The sequence below is a fragment of the Acanthochromis polyacanthus genome, chromosome 7 (genome assembly GCF_021347895.1).
Source record: "Acanthochromis polyacanthus isolate Apoly-LR-REF ecotype Palm Island chromosome 7, KAUST_Apoly_ChrSc, whole genome shotgun sequence".
Lineage (NCBI taxonomy): Eukaryota > Metazoa > Chordata > Actinopteri > Pomacentridae > Acanthochromis > Acanthochromis polyacanthus.
In genome coordinates, this window is record NC_067119.1 from 3,058,401 (window position 1) to 3,083,490 (window position 25,090).

Below are 25,090 nucleotides of genomic sequence, written 5' to 3' on the forward strand. Positions count from 1 at the left end.
TCTGAGATACACTTGTGTTCAAAGAAGGCAATTATAGTCCAAATAACCAGAATTACCATTAATATTTCAACTTTGTCCATTAAAATGAATAAACTGGAGCAACTAAATACTCATTTTGGACTATTTTGCAGCCACCTATTGAACATTAATTGCATTCATACATCATTCTTTACTGTTTCTATTCGTGATGGAGGTCTTAAATGCAACATACCTCTGATAAAAGGTTCATAAATGTGAAATTCTTGCCTTCTTTGAATACCAGTGTACCTCTTTAACAGAAAACTGACAGTATTCTGAGGTTTTCTGGTAGTTTTAGGAGTTGAATCCAAAGGTTTTTTTGTTCTTAAATGTGCTGAAATGTGTGTTATATGTGTTATATGTATGCATTTCGATCATTAATGCTGGTATTCAATGTAACATACCATTGCGAAAAGAAAGCATCTACTTTCTTTGAACAGTAGTGTACATTTTGATCATAAAACTGTGGTTTTCTAGTAGTTTTAGGAGTTAAATCCAAAGTTTTTTTTTTCAATGAATTCACTGAAATGTGTGTTTTATGTGTAATGTGCATTATATGTATTACATTTCTACTATCAATGCTGGTGTTGAATGAAATAAACCAGTGCAAAAAGGATTATAAATGTGAGATTTCTTTCTTTTAAATCAAAAACTGTCAGGATTTGGATAGTTTCTAATAATTTTAGGAGGTAAATCTAAGGTTTTTGTGGTAATAAATGTAATCAAATATGTGCTATAAGTGGAATATATGTTACATTTCTATTGGTAATGCTGGACGTTATTGCAAAAAAAAGGTTTAGAATGCGAAATTGTTGCTTTCTTTGAACACCAGTGTATCTTTTCAACAGAAAACTGTCAGAATGTTAAGATTTTCTAGTAGTTTTTGGAGTTAAACAGGAAGTTTTGTTGTAATAAATGTGCTGAAATGTGTATTAAATGTGATATTAGTGTTATATTTATTAAATTCCTACTATTTATGCTGGTGTTTAATGTAACATACCACCAAAAAAAGGTATAAAATGGAACAACAGTGTACATTTCGAACCAAATTCATCATTTCAAATAGTTTCTGGAGTTAAATCCAAAGTTTTTTTTGCAAATAAATGTGAGGAATTGTGTTAAATGAGCTCCAGTGTTAACAGAGTTTAAAAACTTTCTGTTCATTTGATTCACTTTATTGTATTTGGTGGTTTTTGCTGCATGTTTGGTGTTTTAAATGTAGCTTTTCTGAATATATGATGGAATTGTTCTAATGTATTTTACATCTTGTGCTCAGTTCGCTTACAAAGTCAGAGTTTGTGAGGCTGAATTATTCATTCCTTTGCTCTCCTGCAGGCCACAGGAGGATAAATATCTTATTTAGTTCATCCGAGTCAAGAACCGGAGGCGCCGCTGAAACAAAAAGCTCTTTACTCGGAGCTCGGTTTGTCGTCTTTCTGGCTCTTTCAGGCCCAGAAACATATTGATTTCCTCCTTCCGATTGTCACACTAATTACACTCTTCATCAATTAGGCGTCTCTTTAATGAGTCGCATCCCGTCAAGAGGCGCTTTTCGTTCTCACACTGCACAGAATACCAGAGGAGTGTGTGTGTGGGGGGGCAGAAAAGAGCATACGAAGCAGCGGAAAGAGGCCGCTGAATGAGGGAAATCAATACAAAGGAGGCCGGTAGATTGCGATGGAGGGCCGGAGAAGAAAAGCGGCGCAGAAACAAAAGGGCCCAAACATTGTTCGGGTTTGTTTGAGGCCTTCTGTCCCGCTGCAGCTCCGGGTCACAACAGCTGCTGGGACACACTGGTGGACCTCAAGAGGAGGAGGACGGAGCTGAAAGGGGCTTCGGCCTCCAGGAACCTCCCATCTCTGGGTGCCGTGACCCCGGCCGGCCGCCCTCGGACCCTTTCCCAGCCTCCTCCTGCCCCGGCCGGCTTTGGGAGGCTTCAATGACTTTCCTTTGGCCGGCGGGTCAGAGGTCAGCTGGACACCTTTTAGAGAAAGACCCTCAATTTATTCAGGAATGGAAAGCTCCCCTCTGGCCTGGTGGGGGGTCTTCCCCACTAAACACAAACCCCCCCGACTGGGCCGGTGGTGGGAAGCTTCTTCTCTTTAAAGCTCCGATCGATGTTTAGTGGTCAAAGCTTTAAATATCTCCACATCTACTGAAGGGATTCCCATGAAAGTGTAGATGTTTCACCATGCTGGATGGATCTCCACCTATCCTCCTCTGTTCTCTGTTTCTGAGCCATGCCACATTTATATTGTGGTCATTTGGTGTCTCATTTGTGTCGTTTTGCGTCTCGTTTTGGTCATTTTATGCATCTTTGGGACAGTTTTGTCTCTTTGTGATCACTTTGTGTCCCATTTTTGTCATTTTGTGTCTCGTTGGTGCCATTTTGTGGTCGTTTTGTTTCCACATACTACAGATATTTAAATATTTCCGTGTTTCCAGCCTCTCCAGACTTTTCCTCTCTGCTCTGTTCATCATCAGTAGAAAGATGTTTCTCCATGCTGGATGGATCTCCTATAACTTCCTCCTCTGTTCACTGTTTCTGAGCCATGCTGACTTTATTTTTTTTATCCAGTAGCTTTGATTTTCCTCTCAGATTCTTTTGTTGTCTCTGTTTGTCTATATTATTGTTTATTTTATAATACAGTTCTCTTTTGTTGTCTTTTACACTCTATAATCCTCACTAAACCATTGGTGCAAACAGGTTGATAATTGATTGTTTCTACATTTATTAACCTCATATTTCGTCCTCTATTGATTAAGGAAGGCTCTCATTGGTTCTTTTCCTCAAACAGTGAGTTAATGATGACTTTAATGTGTTTTATCTCTCCCCGTGTCGCTGCAGCAGAGAGCTGTGGTGAATCTGAGCGTCCTTCTTCTTTCTTTATCTCGTTTTTTTTCTTCTTCTTGTTCCTCCATGGCAGACTGAATGTTTGCAGTGTTACAGTGAATCCAGGCCTCCCTTTTCCTTCCGATGAGGCAGCATTAATGACGCGTCCTTCTCCCTTTCACAGTCGTAATCTGCTGCCATCTCGGGCCTCCAGCGCTAAATTATTCCTACAGGGCCGTGAAAAGGCAGCAGCGGGGCCCTTTAAGAGGCAAATGAGCGTCCAGACGGTCAAACGTGTTCCCAGCCGCCCAAACGTTGACTCTGGACTCAGAGATGTGACGAGAGAAGGCGTCCGCCATCGGCCCGGAGGCAAAGCCTGCTGGGTAATTTATCCTTTAACCCCTCGGCTGGTTGTTTCCGCAAGGAGAGCGACAGGACGACATAAACAGGCTGGAAGCAGTTTAGCAGCTGTCTTCAAGTTCAAATGTAGAAAATAAAATGCTTTTATCTGAAAAAAAAAACACTTCTGGAGCATTCAGATTATCATGGTGTCATATTTCAGTTTCATCTCTTCTTTCTGGTATAATATTCCATTTTTTATCACTTTTTTCACTCCTAATATTTCATTTTATCTCCTCCTTTGTGTTTAAATCTTCCTTTGGGTGTAATATTTCATTTTTTAATCTATTCTTTCGGGTATAATATTTAATAACTGTCTCTTCTTCTAGGTGTAACATTTCACTGTATCTCTTCTTCGGGTGTAATTAATTTAACTTTAACCTTGTTTGGGGTGCAATATTTCAGTTTTATCTCTTCTTTCAGGTGTGATTTTTCATCTTCATTTGGGTGTAAAATTTCTTTTTTTAATCTCATTTTATCTCTTATCTTAGCTATAGTATTTTGTTTTCTCTCTTTTTGAGGTATAAGATTTCATTTTGTCTCTCCTTTTGTGCGAAATATTTCATATTTATCACTTATTTCAGATGAAATATCTCTTTTCCCAGTTTATTATCTCTTTGTTATCTCTTCTGTCGGATGTCGTATTTCATTTTTATCTCTTCTTTAGCATGAAGAATGTCATTTCTATCTCTTCTTTAGGGTGTAACATTTCATTTTGTCTCTTTTTTCAGTTGTAACATTTTATTTTGTCTCGTCTTTCATGTATAATATTTCATTTTTATCTCTTCTTTCAGATGTAATATTTCATTTTATGTCTTCTTGTGAGTATAATATCTCATTTTTATTTCTACTTTCAGGTGTAAAGAAACCCAGAGTTACACTTTTTCAGGTAAATATGGGCAAATAAAAGCAAAATGTGCACTAAAACTTTCATTTCTATGGATTCATATTCTGCGATTCTACATTTTACAAGTGCAACAGAAATGTTTGTCCACTATTTACCAGTTGTTTTATTTTCATTTTTTATTTTTGAACAAAATAACAAATGAATCATTTTATTAGTTTATTCAATACTTAGAATTCTGTTTTGTACTTTTTAAATGTATTTATACATATTAAATCAGGTTTCTCATTGTAAATCAGCTTAATTAAGTTAAATATTTGAATTAAAGTCATAAAAACTACTTTTATATTTTTACTAGGGTTCAAACTGTTTTTTAAAAATAAAATAAACTTAGATTTTTATGGATTTCTCACAATAAATACACAAAATTAAGCTTTTTTAAAAATAATTAAGGATATATGTTTTTGTATTTATTTTTTTGTTGGACCAGTTTCTACAATTATTTTATTAATTAAACTAAAAAACAAACTAAATATTTTCGAGTAGAATTTTCATAATTTTTATTTTGTTTAAATTAATCATCCATACAGATATTGAAAAAAATAACAGTCAATTTCATATTATATTTTAATATAATATTATATATATTATAGATATTAATTATATACTAATCCCTGTAAATAAACTTAACAAATTTTTTGTTTTTAAATCGTTACGTTTCTTTGTTTGCTTGTTTGTTAGTTGTTGTTTTTTTACCAGTTTCCATTTTGTTTGTTCAGTTAAAGCCATAAAAATATATTTTTTTGCTAAGATTTTTGCAATTTAATATTGATAAATTGATTTATTATATGTTTAATTTTTTAAAGGCTTTGTTGCATTTCTTAAAAATAATGATAATATTTTAATTTCATTTAATACTTTAATAATTTTCAATGTAAATAATCATTTTTAAGCAAAAATAACAAATGAATCATTTTAATTCTTTTATTTAATGCTTACTGTCATTTTCCCTTAGAGTTCAGTTCTGTACTTTTTAAGTGTATTTATAAATATTTAATCAGGTTTCTCACTGTAAATAAGCTTAATTAAGCTCTTTGAAAAGAATGATTGTGCTTTTGTATTTCTGCTTTTGTTGCATCAGTTTCTACAGTTTTTTTTAGTAATTGAAGAACGACAATAAATTATATATTTATTAATAGAAATTTAACAATTTTTGAAATGTTTAAATTAATCCATACAGATATATATATTTAAAATAACATTAAATAAGATTAAATAGATATCATTTTAAATAAACTAAGACTCTAATGTTTCAGATCAATTTTGATAATATATTAACATTTTTCACTCTTTTTTTTGCCATTTTCTATTTTATTTAATCACTTAAAGCCATAAAATATATTTTCATTAAGATTTTTGCAATTTAATATTGTTAAATTTATTTATTGAAAAGTTTTTTTTTAAAAAAAGCTTTGTTGCATTTTTTTCGATTTAAATAATTTTTAAAAGCAAAAATAAGAACAAATAAATCATTTTATTAGTTTATTTAATGCTTACAGTCATTTTCTCCTCAGACTGAAGCTCATTTTATGTTAAACAAGAACTCTGCTGTGTTTTTATTTTCTGCAGGTGTCAGAGCCTTCCACCTCCTTTGTTTACTGTTGTTTACTGTTGTTGTTTAGAGGAGGACGTCATGGACAGCTACAGAGTTTTTCTTGTGTCCAGAAAGCGGAGCTTGTTTCTTTAAGAGGTTTCATCTCCAGCTGCTCCTGGATTCATCTCCTCTCCTCCTCCTCCTCCTCCTAACAATGGACATTCATCACGAGCCCCCCACGCTGCGTGTCGTGCGTGTTCTATTCAAATCTCAGTACCAGGAGCGCGGCGGCTCCACTTCCACGGCTCCGTGACACCGGCGGCGCTCATTGTCGGAGGAGCCCCAGAAAAAGAGCCGCAGCGCCGGAGGAGGAGAACCGGCCGTCCCCGGGAGCGTCCAGCCTCCTTACCCGCCTCTCCTGCTCCCATCCTCGGCCGCTTTCCCCCCGAAGTCCCGCTGCCAGACCCTGGAGCTTACTGGAGCTTTTTTTTTTTTTTTTTTTTTTAATTTTTTTAATTTTGAATTTTTTGGAGCTTGAAGGAGGGAACCGGATGGATGCTGGAGCTGGAGGAGAGAAGAGAGCGAACAGGTGCAGATATGGCGGAAAACAGGAGTTGAACGAATGAATGAAGGAAGGTGTGTTTCTGAGGATTATTCACAGAAATCGGAGCTAATTAGCGGCATTTAATTGGATCAGAGGAGCTGAAGAGGAGAAGCTTCATCCCTCCTGATCATCTGACTGAAACCCTTCATCTTCTCTGAGCTTTTCTGAGCTCTAGCTGCTGATTGTCCAAACGCAATTCTTGTGAAATGATCGAACCCGAACCGAGAATTGTGCCTGGACATCTGTTGCTGGAGCTCCTCTCCTCCCAGAAGAATCCACTTTCTCCTGGTTTCCACAACATTTGTATTCTTTCTGGGACTTTTCCGTTTCTCTTCCAGGGCCTCACACTTTAAAAACGGCGTTTTTTAGCTGCAAAGGGGACAAAATTGGACTCAAGGAAACTCATTTTATTTCTGTTTTAAGTTGATTTATTCCTCAGAAATCAGAAGATCAGATGTTTTTTTTCTTCTCTAATAGAAGTTTGCATGTAGAAATGAAATATTTGAAAAGGAACATTCATGTTTATTTATATTTAAACCACAATTCATGTTAATATTCTGTATAAACGTGTTTCATTTTGCAGAAAGTCAGAAGATGCATTGTTTTATTTTATTTTAAAACAAAACTGGACTCTTTTCAGCAAAAAACAATTAGGTTTTTATTCTGACAAGAAAGGTCAAAATTGGACTCTTTGTTTTTTGTTTTTTGTTTTTTTCAAATAAAGGTCAAATGGGACTTTTTCCTACAAAACAGACCAAAATTAAATGTTTCTTTTCTCGCAAAAAAAAAAAATCCAAAAATTAACGTTTTCTGCAAACAATGACCAAAATTTGACCCAAAAAAGATAAAACTTGTACTCTTTTCTGTATAAAAATGCTAGAATTGGACCTTTGTCTGCAAAAAAATGCCAAGATTGAACCATTTTCTACATGAAAAGGCCAAAACTTGAATTTTCTCTGCAAAAAAGACCAAAATTTGATTTTTTTTCTGCAAAAAAATACCAAAATTGGACTTTTCTCTGCGAAAAAGACCAAAATTTGACTTATTTCTGCAACAAAGGTCAAAATTATACTTTTTTTTTTGCTAAAAAGGGCCAAAATTGGATTCTTTTTGCAAAACAAAAAAACAAAATTAAACTCTTTTCCTCATAAAAAAGGGCAAAATCTGACCCTTTAGTGCAAAAAAGGCCAAAATCTGACTCTTTAGTGCAAAAAAGGCCAAAATTTGACTTTTCTCTACTCAAATGGGGCCAAAAATTGGACTCTGTTCCACATTAAAAAGCCAAAATTTGACTTTTTTCTGCAACAAGAGGCCAGAATTTTGCTGAAAAGAGGCCACAATGGAATGCTTTTCTGAAAAAAAGGCCAAAATTGAACTTTTTTCTGCAAAAAGAGGACAGAACTGGGGTGTTTCCTGCAGCAGGAGGAGGAAAGCGAGGCCACGCAGCGAGATAAAGACGATAATTAAGTATTTTACAAGCTGGAAGGTTTTTTTCCAACCTGTTGGAGTGAAACTAATATTTGTGAGCTGCTTCTTTCTCCGTTCAGGGAAGCTTTTATTGTTGCTGCGCTGCTGAGCTTTTGTTGCCGCCTTTTGTTGGCGTTTTTTGGGGGATTATAATTAGCATAATTCTCCAGGAATGTATCATTTTAATTTAGTTTAACAAACCGTGACCTCTTCCAGGCCTTTATCCGCAGAAAGACGCCGTTACAAACCAATAAAGTCTGTTTGTGCTGCTGCAGCTCTTAATGAATAATAAAGAATTCATTCATCATCACAGGAATCACAGCTCTGATTGGTTTTTAAACTCTTCCTTCATTGTTTCATTTTTCTTTCTTTCCATCCTTTTTTTTCATTTAAATTTCATTTCTAGACTGCAGAAGTTGGAGTTGAAGCGAGAAATCTGTTCAAGAGATGCTGTTTTTGGTTTGTTTATTAAGAGAAGTTTGCAAATAGAAAGAGGAAATATGAAGAGAAACTCAAATTGAATGTATTTAAAGCTCATTTATTCTTCAGTAATTAAAAGATGGATCGGTTTTTTGTATTTCTGAGATGAGTTTGCATGCAGAAATGAGAACATTTTAAAACAAAACTCATATTTATTAATACTAAAAGTGCATTTAGTCTTCAGAAATTAAAAGATGCACTGTTTTTATATTTTTCTAAAAGAAGTTAGCATTCAGAAAGAGGAAATAAAGCACAATTATTATTCAGAAATCAAAATCTTTAAAGTTTTTCTGTTCATAAGTCGAGTTTTCATGTAGAAATAAGATATTTTAAAAGGAAATTCATATTTATTTACATTTAAAGTGCATTTAATATTAATATTCTGTCTAAATATGTGTCTTATTTTGCAGAAAGTCTAAACATGCATTGATCTATTCTATTTTTAAGAGAAGTTTTTGTGCAGAAATGAGAAATTTTAAGGGAAAGTTCATATTTAATTATGCTTAAAGTGCGTTTCATCCTCAGAAATCAAAATATGCATCGGTTTTTCTATTTCTAATGGAAGCTTGCATGAAGAAATGCAGCATTTAAAAAGGAAACTCATATTTATTTAGATTTAAATTGCATTTAATGTTGATTTTTTTTGTCTAAATATGTGTCTCATTTTGCTGAAAATTAATAGATTAATTGGTTTATTCTGTTTGTAAGAGAAGTTTGCATGAAGAAAGTAACACATTTTCAGGAGAAACGGACAAGGTACGTTTTATCCGTTTGATTCCCGGCTATAAAACACACAAGCAGAAACAAAAAATCAAGCCGTTTTTTCGTTTTTTCGTTTTGAGCAAAAAACAAAAAAAGCAGGAAACGGTTCGTTTTTTCGTTTTTTCGTTTTGAACAAAAAACAATAAAAGAGGAAACGGTTGGTTTTTTCGTTTTTTCGTTTTCACCCCCAAAATGAAAATACGACTCCATATTCCGTTTCATTGGTGGGCGGGGCTTCGGAGCCTGCCAGTGCACAATAAAGCTCCTGCCCATCACAATAAAGCTCTTGCGCTGTCATTCATAGACAGACTGACTTTCATTGTATTGCCTGCCCCCACTGCACTTCCCCTAACTCTAAATCAAAGCAAGTCGTGTACACAGTAATGACAGTCATAACCAGTGGTGTTGTCTAGTTTTTTCTAGTGGGTATACTCCAACCTCATAAACCAAAGCCAGGTCAGGTTCTCATATATGTGCGCGTGCACTCACACGTCCACGCGTACACACGCACACACACACACACAGCAGCAGCTCCTTTATTTCAAACTACCAATTAGATACTTATAGACATTATAGCGTCAGCAGCTCCTCCTCCTGCCATCAGGTAGACCTGATGTTTCCTCTTCATCAGGTAGAGCTGATGTTTCCTCTTCATCAGGCTCCCTTTCCTAAATGTTAACCTTAGCTCCAGCTGTAGTGTTCCCTAAAGTGACAGTATTCACAGGACAAGCAACAGGCTTATTAAAACACTGAAATGGTTTCATTTAGCTTTGCTTTCTTTTTCTTATTTTTTCTCCACTGACTGATGTTGGGTCATTAGAAGTTCTAGACTCATGTCCCTCTTCTTCTAAGCCAGGGGTATTCAGCTAAAATTCAGAGTGGTCCAGTCAGCAAAGGTCCAGAACACCATAATGTCGAACTTGAGTTACTGTGATTTACACACGTGGACAAAATTGTTGGTACCCCTCAGTTAAAGAAGGAAAAACCCACAATTCTCACTGAAATCACTTGAAACTCACAAAAGTAACAATAAATAAAAATTTATTGAAAATTAAATAATCAAAATCAGCCATCACTTTTGAATTGTTGATTAACATAATTATTTAAAAAAGCAAACTAATGAAATAGGGCTGGACAAAAATGATGGTACCCATAACTTAATATTTTGTTGCACAACCTTTTGAGGCAATCACTGCAATTAAACGATTTCTGTATTTGTCAATGAGCGTTCTGCAGCTGTCAACAGGTATTTTGGCCCACTCCTCATGAGCAAACAGCTCCAGTTGTCTCAGGTTTGATGGGTGTCTTCTCCAAATGGCATGTTTCAGCTCCTTCCACATATGTTCAATGGGATTCAGATCTGGGCTCATAGAAGGCCACTTTAGAATAGTCCAACGCTTTTCTCTCAGCCATTCTTGGGTGTTTTTGGCTGTGTGTTTTGGATCGTTGTCCTGTTGGAAGACCCATGACCTGCGACTGAGACCAAGCTTTCTGACACTAGGCAGCACATTTCTCTCCAGAATGCCTTGATAGTCTTCAGATTTCATCGTACCTTGCACACTTTCAAGACACCCTGTGCCAGATGCAGCAAAGCAGCCCCAAAACATTACTGAGCCTCCTCCAAGTTTCACCGTAGGGACAGTGTTCTTTTCTTCGTATGCTTGCTTTTTGAGTCTATGAACATAGAGTTGATGTGCCTTACCAAAAAGCTCCAGTTTGGTCTCATCTGTCCAAAGGACATTCTCCCAGAAGCTTTGTGGCTTGTCAACATGCATTTTTGCAAATTCCAGTCTGGCTTTTTTATGAGTTTTTTTCAGCAGTGGTGTCCTCCTTGGTCGTCTCCCATGAAGTCCACTTTGGCTCAAACAAAGACGAATGGTGCGATCTGACACTGATGTACCTTGGCCTCGGAGTTCACCTTTAATTTCTTTGGAGGTTGCTCTGGGCTCTTTGGATATAATTCGAACGATCCGTCTCTTCAATTTGTCATCAATTTTCTACTTGCGGCCACGTCCAGGGAGGTTGGCTACTGTCCCGTGGGTCTTGAACTTCTGAATAATATGAGCCACTGTTGTCACAGGAACTTCAAGCTGTTTAGAGATGGTCTTATAGCCTTTACCTTTAAGATGTTTGTCTATAATTTTTTTTCGGATGTCCTGGGACAATTCTCTCCTTCGCTTTCTGTTGTCCATGTTCAGTGTGGTACACACCTTTTCACCAAACAGCAGGGTGACTACTTGTCTCCCTTTAAATAGGCAGACTGACTGATTATGAGTTTGGAAACACCTGTGATGTCAATTAAATGACACACCTGAGTTAATCATGTCACTCTGGTCAAATAGTTTTCAATCTTTTATAGAGGTACCATCATTTTTGTCCAGGCCTGTTTCATTAGTTTGTTTTTTTAAATAATTATGTTAATCAACAATTCAAAAGTAATGGCTGTTTTTGATTATTTAATTTTCAATAAATTTTTATTTATTGTTACTTTGGTGAGTTTCAAGTGATTTCAGTGAGAATTGTGGGTTTTTCCTTCTTTAACTGAGGGGTACCAACAATTTTGTCCACGTGTGTATGCTGATGTAACCTGGTAGTTTTATTAGAGTCTGCCTGTAATCAAAAACTGACCGTCAAATAAATTCAGTACGGTTCAAAAACATTTTGACATTTATTAATAAATAACTTATATGTAACTGTATATCTTAGAATAAAGTACAGAACTTAAAAAAGCATGACTGAACAACCTGAATCAACTTCTATACATATTTAACAATAATTAAATCTCATAAATGTAAACATTTGAACACTTACATTTTCGTCTGTCTCATATCACTCCCCTAATATCTCTGCAGCTTAATGGGAGAGCTGAGCTGCTGCTTGTTTGAGCCGTTCTCAAAACATATTTTGATTATGTTCATAGTTGAGAAAGCTGCCTTACAGCTGTTTGCTGAGCCAAACATGGTCAGCATGTGACCACAGTCTGTCCTCTAGAGATGTATAAGGTACAAAAGATACGACTCTCAGAGCCGATGCTTTGTAGTGAATCTGAAGAGCCGACTCCTAACGTATTTAATGGAGTATGGAGTTTAACACTGTCCTAGCAGAAAACATGTCACTGGATCCTAGATTAAAGAAGCTTGCCTTCAGTGACAACAGAGCTGTTGATGAGACACTTCAGAGAATATGAGCAGCAGTCTGACACCTCCACCATTAGAGGACCAAGTGGAGGAGGAACCTCAAACTTCTGCTGTGTGGAGCCTCTTTGATGGAAGAGCTACAGGAGATGATTCAGGAGAAATCCTGCAGCTGATGTGGTAATGGAGGATCATATCTAGAGGAAGCCCTCATCCAACCAGCAGACGACCCACTGAGCTGGAGGCAGGACAAGGCCTCAATCTGCCCCACCTGGTGAAGGTGATGGAGGAGAGACAACTTCTTCCATCTGAGAGAATCTTCTCAAAAACACGGCAGATATTCACTGAAAGAAGAAATGTACCAGCCCATCCAAGCTCAGCCATCTGATTTTTTCTAAATGTCAGCCTGCTCTGAGGACATTTATACTGTTTGAATACTGAGTCTGGTTCTGTTTCTGTTCTGGTTCTGTGGGTTCATGTGCAGAGTTTTGTTCATTTGTTTTTTTGTGCAAAAAAGTTTGGTTGAAATAATAAACAAAAGCAAGAATACCTGTTTTTGTAACAGAGCAAATGTACAAAATGAGTCAATTATAAGGCTTCTAATAAAAACACTGAATGAAAAAGAGTTTGTCAAAACACAAACGATTCATATTTGCCAGGTTAGGCAAAAACATGAGGCTACAAAGAATAATAAATTAGGAGCCATTTGGGAGCCGAAAGAACCGGATTTTCTTTGGAAGCAGTGCCAAAAGCTCTCTAAAAAAGAGCCGAACTCCCATCACTACTGTCCTCTCTGTCCCTCATCTCTCAGCTGTTTTTTGAAGGCAGAGCTGCGATGCGATTCAGTGACGTCATTGGCTGAGTAGCGTCACGTGGGATGCCTGAACTCGTACATAATTGGTCTGTGCGTTTCTGAGCCGATAGACCAATGATAAACACTGGAAAGCTGCACCGGTAAAATAGAAGCGACCTGTCAAATTTACACCCGTATAGACGGCGTCTGGGTCCGGATCCAGACCGCGGTCGGCCTTTCGTGAGCCCTGTTCTCAGCCAGACACCTTCCCCTGTCCCATACAGCTTCACCGCTTCCTGACACAGAGAAAAGTGAACGTTATGTCAAAAAAACATACTAATACATGTGTTTGCGCATTTTTAAGTGGTTATATGGAAATTCTGGACCTTTTCTAGTGGGTATAAGGCGTATACCTGCGTGTTTACACCCCTGGGTATACGTATCTTTGCGCATTTTTAAGTGGGTATACAGAAATTTGGAAAATTTTCTAGTGGTGGGGTGTATACCTGCGTATCACGTAGACTACATCACTGATCATAGCTACATGTATGACGTGTGTAGCAAAAAAAATAAAAAATAAAAAACGCGTGGAAATCATTTTAATTTTCAGAGTTAAGATGGATTAAATGCGCTGTCAAACAGCGCTGAGTGGAGCGGCTGACTGGACCAAGACGGCGGCCGTATTTCTCGCTGCACAATACCCCGAGCAGCGTTGACCTGACCTGGCTTTGGTTTATGAGGTTGGAGTATACCCACTAGAAAAAACTAGACAACACCACTGGTTATGACTGTCATTACTGTGTACACGACTTGCTTTGATTTAGAGTTAGGGGAAGTGCAGTGGGGGCAGGCAATACAATGAAAGTCAGTCTGTCTATGAATGGCAGCGCAAGAGCTTTATTGTGATGGGCAGGAGCTTTATTGTGCACTGGCAGGCTCCGAAGCCCCGCCCACCAATGAAACGGAATATGGAGTCGTATTTTCATTTTGGGGGTGAAAACGAAAAAACGAAAAAACCAACCGTTTCCTCTTTTATTGTTTTTTGTTCAAAACGAAAAAACGAAAAAACGAACCGTTTCCTGCTTTTTTTGTTTTTTGCTCAAAACGAAAAAACGAAAAAACGGCTTGATTTTTTGTTTCTGCTTGTGTCTTTTATAGCCAGGAATCAAACGGATAAAACGTACCTTGTCCTGTCCGTGTATTTTCCTGGCAATTGGATTTTCCGTTCTAAAACGGGTTTTGAAAAACAAAAATTTGTAGTTTTTTGATTTTCATTTTAAAATCCAAAAATTAAAATACAAGCTATATTTGGTCAGGAGCCAGACAAACAGATTATACTTTTGGCCCCTGACCATATTTCCTTTTCATGATCAAAAGGGGATATATGAAACTTTAAATATGCTTTGATTTTTATTTTATATTTAAAATAACAATAAAATAAAATCAGGAAGAGACAGAAACGAAAAAAGGTCCGGTTTTCTTCATTGTCTGAGACCGGAAGGGGTCATCAGCAAGTGTGGAGCCAGAGTACGGTGCAGAGATTGTATATAATTTTATTTTTGGTTAGTTTTCATGGTCAAAATGAGAGATGAGGTGGTTGATCTTAAAATAAATTAATACTGAATTTTTTACTGAGCTTTACAGTTTTGCAAAGCCAGGGGGCGGGGCTACTTGATAAACAGAACGGACTGATTGACAGGTCCTGTGGAGGAGACAGCCCCGGCTCTGCTCTCCTTGTTTGGATAATTTCTGATATAATAACTGTTGGTTTATTTATCGGTGGAGCAGCAGAACCTCTTCCACAAACAGTTTTTCTGCCTGTTGGCTTGTTTTAACCAGTTTTCTACCTTCGGCTGATTCTACCAACAGACACTGAAAGGACTCTGATTGGTCGGTAAGTTAATGTTTATTTTCTTATCGGTGCCGCTTTTAATGCACTTTATATGCAACTGTAGTGTCAGATATAATGTGTGCCATGCACTCCAGATGTTGGTGGAGTTTATTTCGATGTGTGTTGACCAGAGAAGAGAGTTAGCATCCAGTAAATATTAGCTTTAATGTTAGCGATGCTAACCGAGCTAGCTGCTCAGTCGTAGCCTGATTAAAGCTAACGTAGCATTAAGCTAACGATGTTTGTGTTGTTTCATGTAAACAGATGAAGTGTGTTGTGTTGCTGTAATGTGGTGCATTTAGTTAATAAAACTGTCAGTGGAGACGCTGGTTCACATTAATGTAACGTTTAGAAAACCTAAATGCGATTAAAACAGTAAGGTTAAGGTTCTGTGTTGTCAGTAGTCCTGAATATCTGCTGAGTCTCTGAAGTTAAACTGGAGAAAACTGTAAATCTACTCTCTCATGATTAACATTGTTTATTGACTGATTCACATGTTGTAGTATGTATTCCTGCAGTGTAAATTGGAAAAATAAACTCCCAGAATATGACCAAAGTAATGATGAACACTACAGTTATTGCATTTAAATTCCAGGACAGATAAGCTGGATAATAAAATCCTCTCCTCTAAAGCCAGAGTGACTACAGGTCTTTCTGTCTTTCAGTGCATGGAAAATATATATATGACAGAGGAAATCTTTCCTAGGATACTTTATCATGAACCTCTGCTGTTGATGCTGATACTGTGACATCTGTCTTCATCTCAGGTGTCTCATGTTCACTGTGAGGATCTTCTGAGTGAAGCCAACAAAAGGAAAACCTCATCTGGTTGTGAAGAAGCAGACTGAATGGAGGACATCCTCAGTGAACCACTTCCTGTTTAACTTTCAATTACAGAAGGACAGACCAACTGTTTCAGCAGTTTATTATCCTCTGTTCAGCAGACAGGTGCTCTACTTTGGAGTGTGACGATGTCGTCGGTGCTGTGGAGAGTGAAGTTTCCGTTTCACCCACAGCGTGCTTTAGGACACCCGGATCAGACTTGATGTTTGAAATACTGACCGATAGCTCAGATTTAACTGTCTGTGGTTCGATGGATGTTAAATTTTCACTCAAAGCCTCCAGAAGCTGGGTTTTTAAAATAACCGCGGTCTGGTTACAGAGTGAAAGTAGCAATTCTTCCTTAAGGTCAGAGATTGCAGCATCTGAGGGCCTCCTCAAAAGAAGACGTAGTTGATGAAGATGTTCTGGAGTAGAAAGACCACGACCAAGCAGCCTAGAGATCTTAGGCTGCGTCTCCCTCAGGTGGGTGTCAACGGTGTTCACGGTCAGGTCTGTGGTAATCCTGTCAAAAAACAGAAAAAAATCTAGATTTTAAATCAACATGTAGCCAAAGCACTCTGTGTTTAATGCCATAGTATAAGATGTAGTTCAGAAAATGTCAAAGTATAGTTTACTTTTCAAGAATAACATAGTATGGCCTGTAGTTCATAGGATAACATTTCAGCAAAAAAAACAAACATAGATAATTATGTGGTTCAAAAAGTGCAAAATGACAGGATGTTGCCTAAAATTGTCGTGTATGATATGTGGTTCAAAAAATGTCATAGTGCAGTATATTGTCAGAATAGTATGTCATTCAAGAAAACATCAGAGGATAATGGTCTAAAAAAGCCATAGAATAATACTTCATTGCACAAGTAAAAGTGGGCTTTGCAGTGAGGAACAACCTGCTGAATACAGTAACAATGGCTCAGAATGACTCCTCACCCTACGCCTGAACACCACAGCAGGCCCCATCACTCTCATCAGTGTGTATGCTCCAACACTCTGTGCTACACCTGACATTAAAGACGAGTTTTATGATCAACTCGCAGCCACGATCAGCAACATCTCAAACAAGGAACAACTTATACTTCTGGGCGACTTCAACACCAGAGTAGGAGCTGATCAAGGATCGTGGCCTTCTTGCCTTGGAAAGTTTGGCATTGGCAAGATGAACGACAAACAGAGACTGCTCGAGCTATGCACTTATCACAACCTCTGCATAGCCAACTCCTTTTTCAAGGCCAAACCTCAGCACAAGGTCTCCTGGAGACACCCGCGTTCAAAGCACTGGCATCAGCTGGATCTTATCCTGGTCAGACGAACCATTATCAAGAACGTCCTCCACACACGCTCTTACCACAGCGCAGACTGTGACACAGACCACTCCCTGGTGTGTTGCAAGGTCAGGCTCCATCCGAAAAGGTTCCACCGTGGCAAGAAGCAAGGGAACCCTCGCATTGATGTCAGCAAGATGAGCCAGCCTGACCTTGTAGAGCAATTTGCTGAGAGGTTTGACAGCGAACTAGAAACCTGACAGCCAGGGGGACTCCGCTACTGCGAAGTGGACCACCTTGCGGGATACCATGCACCGCATTGCCTTGGCCACCTTTGGAAAAAACACCTTGAAATCACACAACTGGTTTAAGGCCAAATCCTCTGAGATGACCCCCATCATAGAAGCAAAGCATGCCGCTCTCACAGAGTACAAGCGGTCACCCATCGAAAAAAATCTACAGATTCTTCGAGCTGCAAGGAACAAAGTCAAACACACTGCAAGACGCTGTGCCAACGAATACTGGGCAGAGCTCAGCGAAACCATGCAGACTGCCGCAATTACTGGGAACATAAAAGGGATGCATGAAGGCATCAAAACAGCAATGGGCCCAACTCAGAACAAGACAGCTCCCCTGAAATCCACCACAGGGGAAGTCATCACAGACAAGGGACAACAGATGAAGAGATGGGTGGAACACTACTCTGAACTCTATTCCCGACAGAATGTAGTAACAACTTCAGCCCTTGACGCCATACAATGCCTACCTGTTATGGGGGAGCTTGACAACGAACCCACTATTGACGAACTCAGCAAGGCTATCAACAGCTTGGCCTCAAGGAAAGCTCCAGGCAGTGATGGGATTCCCACTGACCTGATCAAACACTGCAAGACTACACTATTACAGCCTTTACATGAAGTCCTCTGTGAGTGCTGGAAAGAAGGGGCCGTACCACAAGACATGAGGGATGCTAAGATCGTCACCCTCTACAAAAACAAGGGAGAATGCAGTGACTGCAACAACTACAGGGGCATTTCCTTACTCGGCACTGTGGGCAAAGCTTTTGCTCGGGTCATTCTGGTCCGACTACAGAAATTAGCTGAGCGTGTGTATCCAGAGTCGCAGTGCGGCTTTCGAGCTGAAAGATCAACAATAGACATGGTCTTCTCCCTTCGCCAGCTTCAAGAGAAGTGCAGAGAGCAGCAGATGCCCCTGTACATCGCCTTCATCGATCTGACCAAAGCGTTCGATCTCGTCAGCAGAGGGTCTCTTCAGAATTCTACCTAAAATTGGCTGCCCTCCTAAACTACACAGCCTGATTGAGTTCTTCCACAACAACATGCAGGGGACTGTGCAGTTCAATGGCAGCACCTCTGAGCCATTCAACATCAGCAGCGGTGTCAAACAGGGCTGCGTACTTGCCCCAACCCTTTTTGGAATCTTCTTTGCCTTGCTTCTAAAACATGCATTTGGCACATCAAAAGAAGGGATTTACCTGCATACAAGATCAAATGGCAGGCTTTTCAATCTCGCTCGCCTCCGAGCCAAGACCAAAGTGCGTGAAGCACTGATAAGAGACATGCTATTTGCTGACAACGCAGCAGTAGGATCCCACACTCAGCAAGAACTTCAGTCACTGATGGACCATTTCTCCCAGGCCTGTAAAGACTTTGGGCTTACCATCAGCCTGAAAAAGACTAACGTCCTGGGACAAGGAACAGAAACACCACCAACCATTACCATCGATGATTACGAGCTTGATGTGGTCCACCATTTCACGTACCGAGGTTCCACTGTCGCCAACAACCTATCCTTGGACGTGGAGCTTGACAAAAGAATTGGAAAGGTGGCTACCACACTCGCACGCCTCACTACATGTGTGTGGTCCAACCCCATGCTCACAGTGAAGACCAAGATGGCAGTGTACAACACCTGTGTCATCAGTACACTGCTATACGGTAGCAAGACATGGACGACATACGCCAGACAAAAAAGACGCCTGAACACCTTCCACATGAGAAGCCTCCGCCGCATCCTGGGAATTTCGTGGAAAGACAAAGTCCCAAACATAGAGGTCTTGTCTCGTGCGGGTCTGCCTAGCATGTTCACCTTACTCAGGCAACGCAGACTCCGCTGGCTAGGCTACGTTCACCACATGCCAGGCTGCCGCATCCCCAAAGACTTGTTGTATGGTGAGCTGACCACTGGAAGTAGACGCACTGGACGCCCACAGCTGCGATACCGTGACGTTGCGAAGCGTGACATGAAGGCTGTGGGTATTGACACAGAGACCTGGGAAAATCTCGCTGCTGATCGGTCACAATGGAGAGGAGCCATGACCAAGCACCTCAAAAAAGGAGAAGAGAAGCTGACACAAGCCGCCACAGAAAGGTGGACCCGCAGAAAGCTTTGTGTCAGCTCTGTCCAACAGACAGCATACATATGCAACACTTGCAACAAGGACTGCCACTCACGCATCGGTCTCCACAGCCATAGTCGCCGATGCTTCAGCCAAGTACACAACAAGGATGCTATACCCATAGTCGACCCTGACTGACATTTTGGACAACATACTAACCTATGACGTTTTTGGTCACATTTTGGAAGACATACTAAACTATGACGTTTTTGGTGACATTTTGGAAGACGTACTAACCTATGACGTTTTTGTCACCTTTTGGACCTCATACTAAACTATGATGTTTTTGTCAGTTTTTAGGCGACATACTAAACTATGACATTTTTGGTGACATTTTGGACGACATACTAACCTAATACGTTTTTGTCACATTTTGGACGACATACTACGCTATGACGTTTTTGTCACATTTTGGAGAACATGCTAAACTATGTTTTTTTTGTCCACGTTTTGGAGGAAATACAAAACTATGACGATTTTGTCACATTTTGGATGACGTACTAAACTATCACATTTTTGGTGACATTTTGGACGACATACTAAACTATGACGTTTTTGTCACATTTTGGACGACATACTAAACTATGATGTTTGGTGACATTTGGACGACATACCAAACTGTGACTTTTTTTCATATCTTGGACGACATACAAAACTATGACGTTTTTGTCACATTTTGGACAACACACTAAACTATGACATTTTTGGTCACTTTTTGGAGGACATACTAAACTATGACATTTTTGGTCACATTTTGGACGACATACTAAACTATGACTTTTATTCATATTTTGGACGACATACTAAACTATGACGTTTTGGACGACTTACTAAACTATGACGTTTTTGTCAGTTTTTGGACGACATACTAAAGTATGATGTTTTGGAATGCCTGTTTAGCTCAATGGGTTAAGCAGGTGAACCATGTATAGGTATAGGGGTTGGTCTCCGATGCAGCAGCCTGGGTTCGTTTACTGCAAGTCTTTTCCCATTCTACTCCCCTAATTCCTGTCTCTCTCTCGCTTCGTCTATCCAATAAAGCCAAGAAAAGGCCATAAAAATAATATTTAAAAAAATAAAACTGTGCCGTTTTGGGCGACATACTAAACTATGACGTTTTTGGTGACATTTTGGACGACATACTAACCTATGACGTTTTTGGTCACATTTTGGACGACATACTAAACTATGACTTTTATTCATATTTTGGACGACATACTAAACTATGACGTTTTGGTGAGATTTTGGACGACTTACTAAACTATGACGTTTTTGTGATATTTTGGACGACATAGTAAAGTATGACATTTCGGAACGCCTGTTTAGCTCAGTGGGTTAAGCAGATGAACCATGTATAGGGGTTGGTCTCCGACGCAGCGGACCGGGTTCGGTTCTTGCCCGTGGCCGTTTACTGCAAGTCTATTCCCCTAATTCCTGTCTCTCTCTCGCTTCATCTATTCAAGAAAAAGCCGTAAAAATAATATTTAAAAACAACTGCCATTTTAGACGACATACTGAACTATGACGTTTTTGTCAGTTTTTGGACCACCTCCGAAACTCTGATGTTTCGGGACGCCTGTTTAGCTCAATGAGTTAAGCAGGTGAACCATGTATAGGGTGTGGTCTTGAACGCAGCGGCCCGGGTTCGATTCCCGCTCATGTACCTTTACTGCATGTCTTTCCTAATTCTACTCCCCTGTTTCCTGTCTCTCTCTCGCTTCGTCTCTCCAATAAAGCCAAGAAAAGGCCATAAAAATAATATTAAAAAAAACTGCCATTTTGGACGACATACTACAGTAAACTGTGACATTTTTGTCACATTTTGGACGACATACTAAACTGTGACGTTTTTGGTCACAATTTATACGACATACTAAACCATGACATTTTTGGTCACATTTTGGACGACATACTAAACTATGACATTTTTGGTCACATTTTGGACGACATACTAAACTTTGACGTTTTTGGTGACATTTTGGACGACATACTAAACTGTGACGTTTTTGGACACATTTTGGACAACATACTAAACTATGACGTTTTTGGACACATTTTGGACAACATACGAAACTGTGACTTTTTGGTGACATTTTGGACAACATACTAAACTATGACGTTTTTGGTCACATTTTGGACGACATACTAAACTATGACATTTATTCATATTTTGGACGACATACTAAACGATGACGTTTTTGTCAGTTTTTGGACGACATACTAAATTGTGTCTTTTTGGAATGCCCGTTTAGCTCAGTGGGTTAAGCAGGTGAAGCATGTATAGGTATAGGGTTGGTGTCAAACGCAGTGACCTGGGTTCGATTCCTGCTTGTAGCGGTTTACTGCAAGTCTTCTCCCCTAATTCCTGTCTCTCTCTCGCTTCATCTATCCAATAAAGCCAAGAAAAGGCCATAAAAACAATATTTAAAAAAACTGTGCCATTTTGGACGACATACTAAACTGTGACGTTTTTGTCACATTATGGACGACATACTAAACTATGACGTTTTTGTCACATTATGGACGACATACTAAACTATGACGTTTTTGGTGACACGTTGAACGACATACTAAACTATGACGTTTTTGGTCACATTTTGGACGACATAATAAACTGACATTTTTGGTCACATTTTGGACGACATACTAAACTATGACATTTATTCATATTTTGGACGACATACTAAACTATGACGTTTTTGTCAGTTTTTAACGACATACTAAATTGTGTCATTTTGGAATGCCCGTTTAGCTCAGTGGGTTAAGCAGATGAAGCATGTATAGGTATAGGGTTGGTGACGAACGCAGTGACCCGGGTTCGATTCCTGCTTGTAGCGGTTTACTGCAAGTCTTCTCCCCTAATTCCTGTCTCTCTCTTGCTTCATCTATCCAATAAAGCCAAGAAAAGGCCATAAAAACAATATTTAAAAAAACTGTGCCATTTTGGACGACATACTAAACTGTGACGTTTTTGTCACATTATGGACGACATACTAAACTATGATGTTTTTGGTAACATTATGGACGACATACTAAACTATGACGTTTTTGTCACATTTTGGACGACATACTAAACTATGACTTTTATTCATATTTTGGATGACATACTAAACTATGACGTTTTGGTGATATTTTGGACGACATAGTAAAGTATGACATTTTGGAACGCCTGTTTAGCTCAGTGGGTTAAGCAGATGAACCATGTATAGGGGTTGGTCTCCGATGCAGCGGACCGGGTTCGATTCTTGCCCGTGGCCGTTTACTGCAAGTCCATTCCCCTAATTTCTGACTCTCTCTCGCTTCATCTATTCAAGAAAAAGCCGTAAAAATAATATTTAAAAAAAACTGCCATTTTAGACGACATACTGAACTATGACGTTTTTGTCAGTTTTTGGACCACCTCCTAAACTCTGATGTTTTGGGACGCCTGTTTAGCTCAATGAGTTAAGCAGGTGAACCATGTATAGGGTGTGGTCTTGAACGCAGCGGCCCGGGTTCGATTCCCGCTCATGTACCTTTACTGCAAGTCTTTTCCAATTCTACTCCCCTGTTTCCTGTCTCTCTCTCGCTTCGTCTCTCCAATAAAGCCAAGAAAAGGCCATAAAAATAATATTTAAAAAAACTGCCATTTTGGACGACATACTACAGTAAACTGTGACATTTTCGTCAGATTTTGGACGACATACTAAACTGTGACGTTTTTGGTCACAATTTATACGACATGCTAAACCATGACATTTTTGGTCACATTTTGGACGACATACTAAACTATGACGTTTTTGTCACATTATGGACAACATAATAAACTTTGACGTTTTTGGTCACATTTTGGACGACATACTAAACTATGACGTTTTTGGACACATTTTGGACAACATACTAAACTATGACGTTTTTGGTGACATTTTGGACAACATACTAAACTATGACGTTTTTGATCACATTTTGGACAACATACTAAACTGTGACGTTTTTGGTGACATTTTGGACGACATACTAAACTATGACGTTTTTGATCACATTTTGGACGACATAATAAACTATGACGTTTTTGGTCACATTTTGGACGACATACTAAACTATGACGTTTTTGGTCACATTTTGGACGACATGCTAAACTATGACGTTTTTGGTCACATTTTGGACGACATACTAAACTATGATGTTTTTGGTCACATTTTGGACGACATACTAAACTATGACGTTTTTGGTGACATGTTGAACGACATACTAAACTATGACGTTTTTGGTCACATTTTGGACGACATAATAAACTATGACATTTTTGGTCACATTTTGGACGACATACTAAAGTATGACATTTATTCATATTTTGGACGACATACTAAACTGCGATGTTTAGGAAAGCCTGCTTAGCTCAGTGGGTTAAGCAGGTGAATCATGTATCGGGATTGGTCTCCGATGCAGGGGAGCGGGTTCGATTCCTGCTCGTGCCTGTTTATTGCAAGTCTTTTCCCCAAATTCCTGTCTCTCTCTCACTTCGTCTATCCAATAAAGCCAAGAAAAAGCCATAAAAATAATATAAAAAACCCCCCCGCCATTTTGGACGACATACGAAACTATGACGTTTTTGTCAGTTGTTGGACCACCTCCTAAACTCTGATGTTTTGGAACGCCTGTTTAGCTCAATGGGTTAAGCAGGTAAACCAGGCATAGGGTGTGGTCTCGAATGCAGCAGCCCGGATTCAATTCACGCTCATGTACCTCTAATGCAAGTCTTTCCCCATTCTACTCCCGTTTCCTGTCTCTCTCTGGCTTCGTCTCTCCAATAAAGCCATAAAAGTAATATTAAAAAAAACTGCCGTTTTGGACGACATACGACAGTAAACTGTGACATTTTTGTCACATTTTGGACGACATACTAAACTACGACGTTTTTGGTCACAATTTATACGACATACTAAACCATGACATTTTTGGTAAAATTTTGGACGACATACTAAACTATGACATTTTTGGTCACATTTTGGACGACATACTAAACTATGACATTTTTTGTCACATTTTGGGCGACATACTAAACTATGAAGTTTTTGATCACATTTTGGACGACATACTAAACTATGACATTTTTTGTCACATTTTGGACGACATACTAAACTATGACGTTTTTGTCACATTTTGGACGACATACGAAACTATGACATTTTTGGTCACATTTTGGGCGACATACTAAACTATGAAGTTTTTGATCACATTTTGGACGACATACTAAACTATGACGTTTTTGTCACATTTTGGACGACATACTAAACTATGAAGTTTTGGATCACATTTTGGACGACATACTAAACTGTGACGTTTTTGTCACATTTTGGACGACATACTAAACTATGAAGTTTTGGATCACATTTTGGACGACATACTAAACTATGACATTTTTGTCACATTTTGGACGACATACTAAACTATGAAGTTTTGGATCACATTTTGGACGACATACTAAACTATGACATTTTTTGTCACATTTTGGACGGCATACTAAACTATGACGTTTTTGTCACATTTTGGACGACATACTAAACTTTGACGTTTTTGATCACATTTTGGACGACATACTAAACTATGACATTTTTTGTCACATTTTGGACGACATACTAAACTATGACGTTTTTGTCACATTTTGGACACCATACTAAACTATGAAATAATACCCTCACTGTTTACTTCAGCAACATTTACTGATAAATCAGAAGGCAATTATTATTATTTTACCCCCACAGAAGTGG

The 25,090-nt window shown here is 38.7% G+C and overlaps 1 protein-coding gene across 1 annotated transcript; it reads left to right on the forward strand.

The window, feature by feature from the left end:
- Positions 1-14,126: 14,126 nt before the first annotated feature.
- On the forward strand, positions 14,127-24,881 carry LOC127534867 (uncharacterized). Its single transcript, XM_051951167.1, is given in 2 exon segments — positions 14,127-18,177; positions 18,179-24,881. Coding segments are annotated over 2 exon segments (2,247 nt in total). The 5' UTR covers positions 14,127-17,230; the 3' UTR covers positions 19,479-24,881.
- The last annotated feature ends 209 nt before the right edge of the window (positions 24,882-25,090 follow it).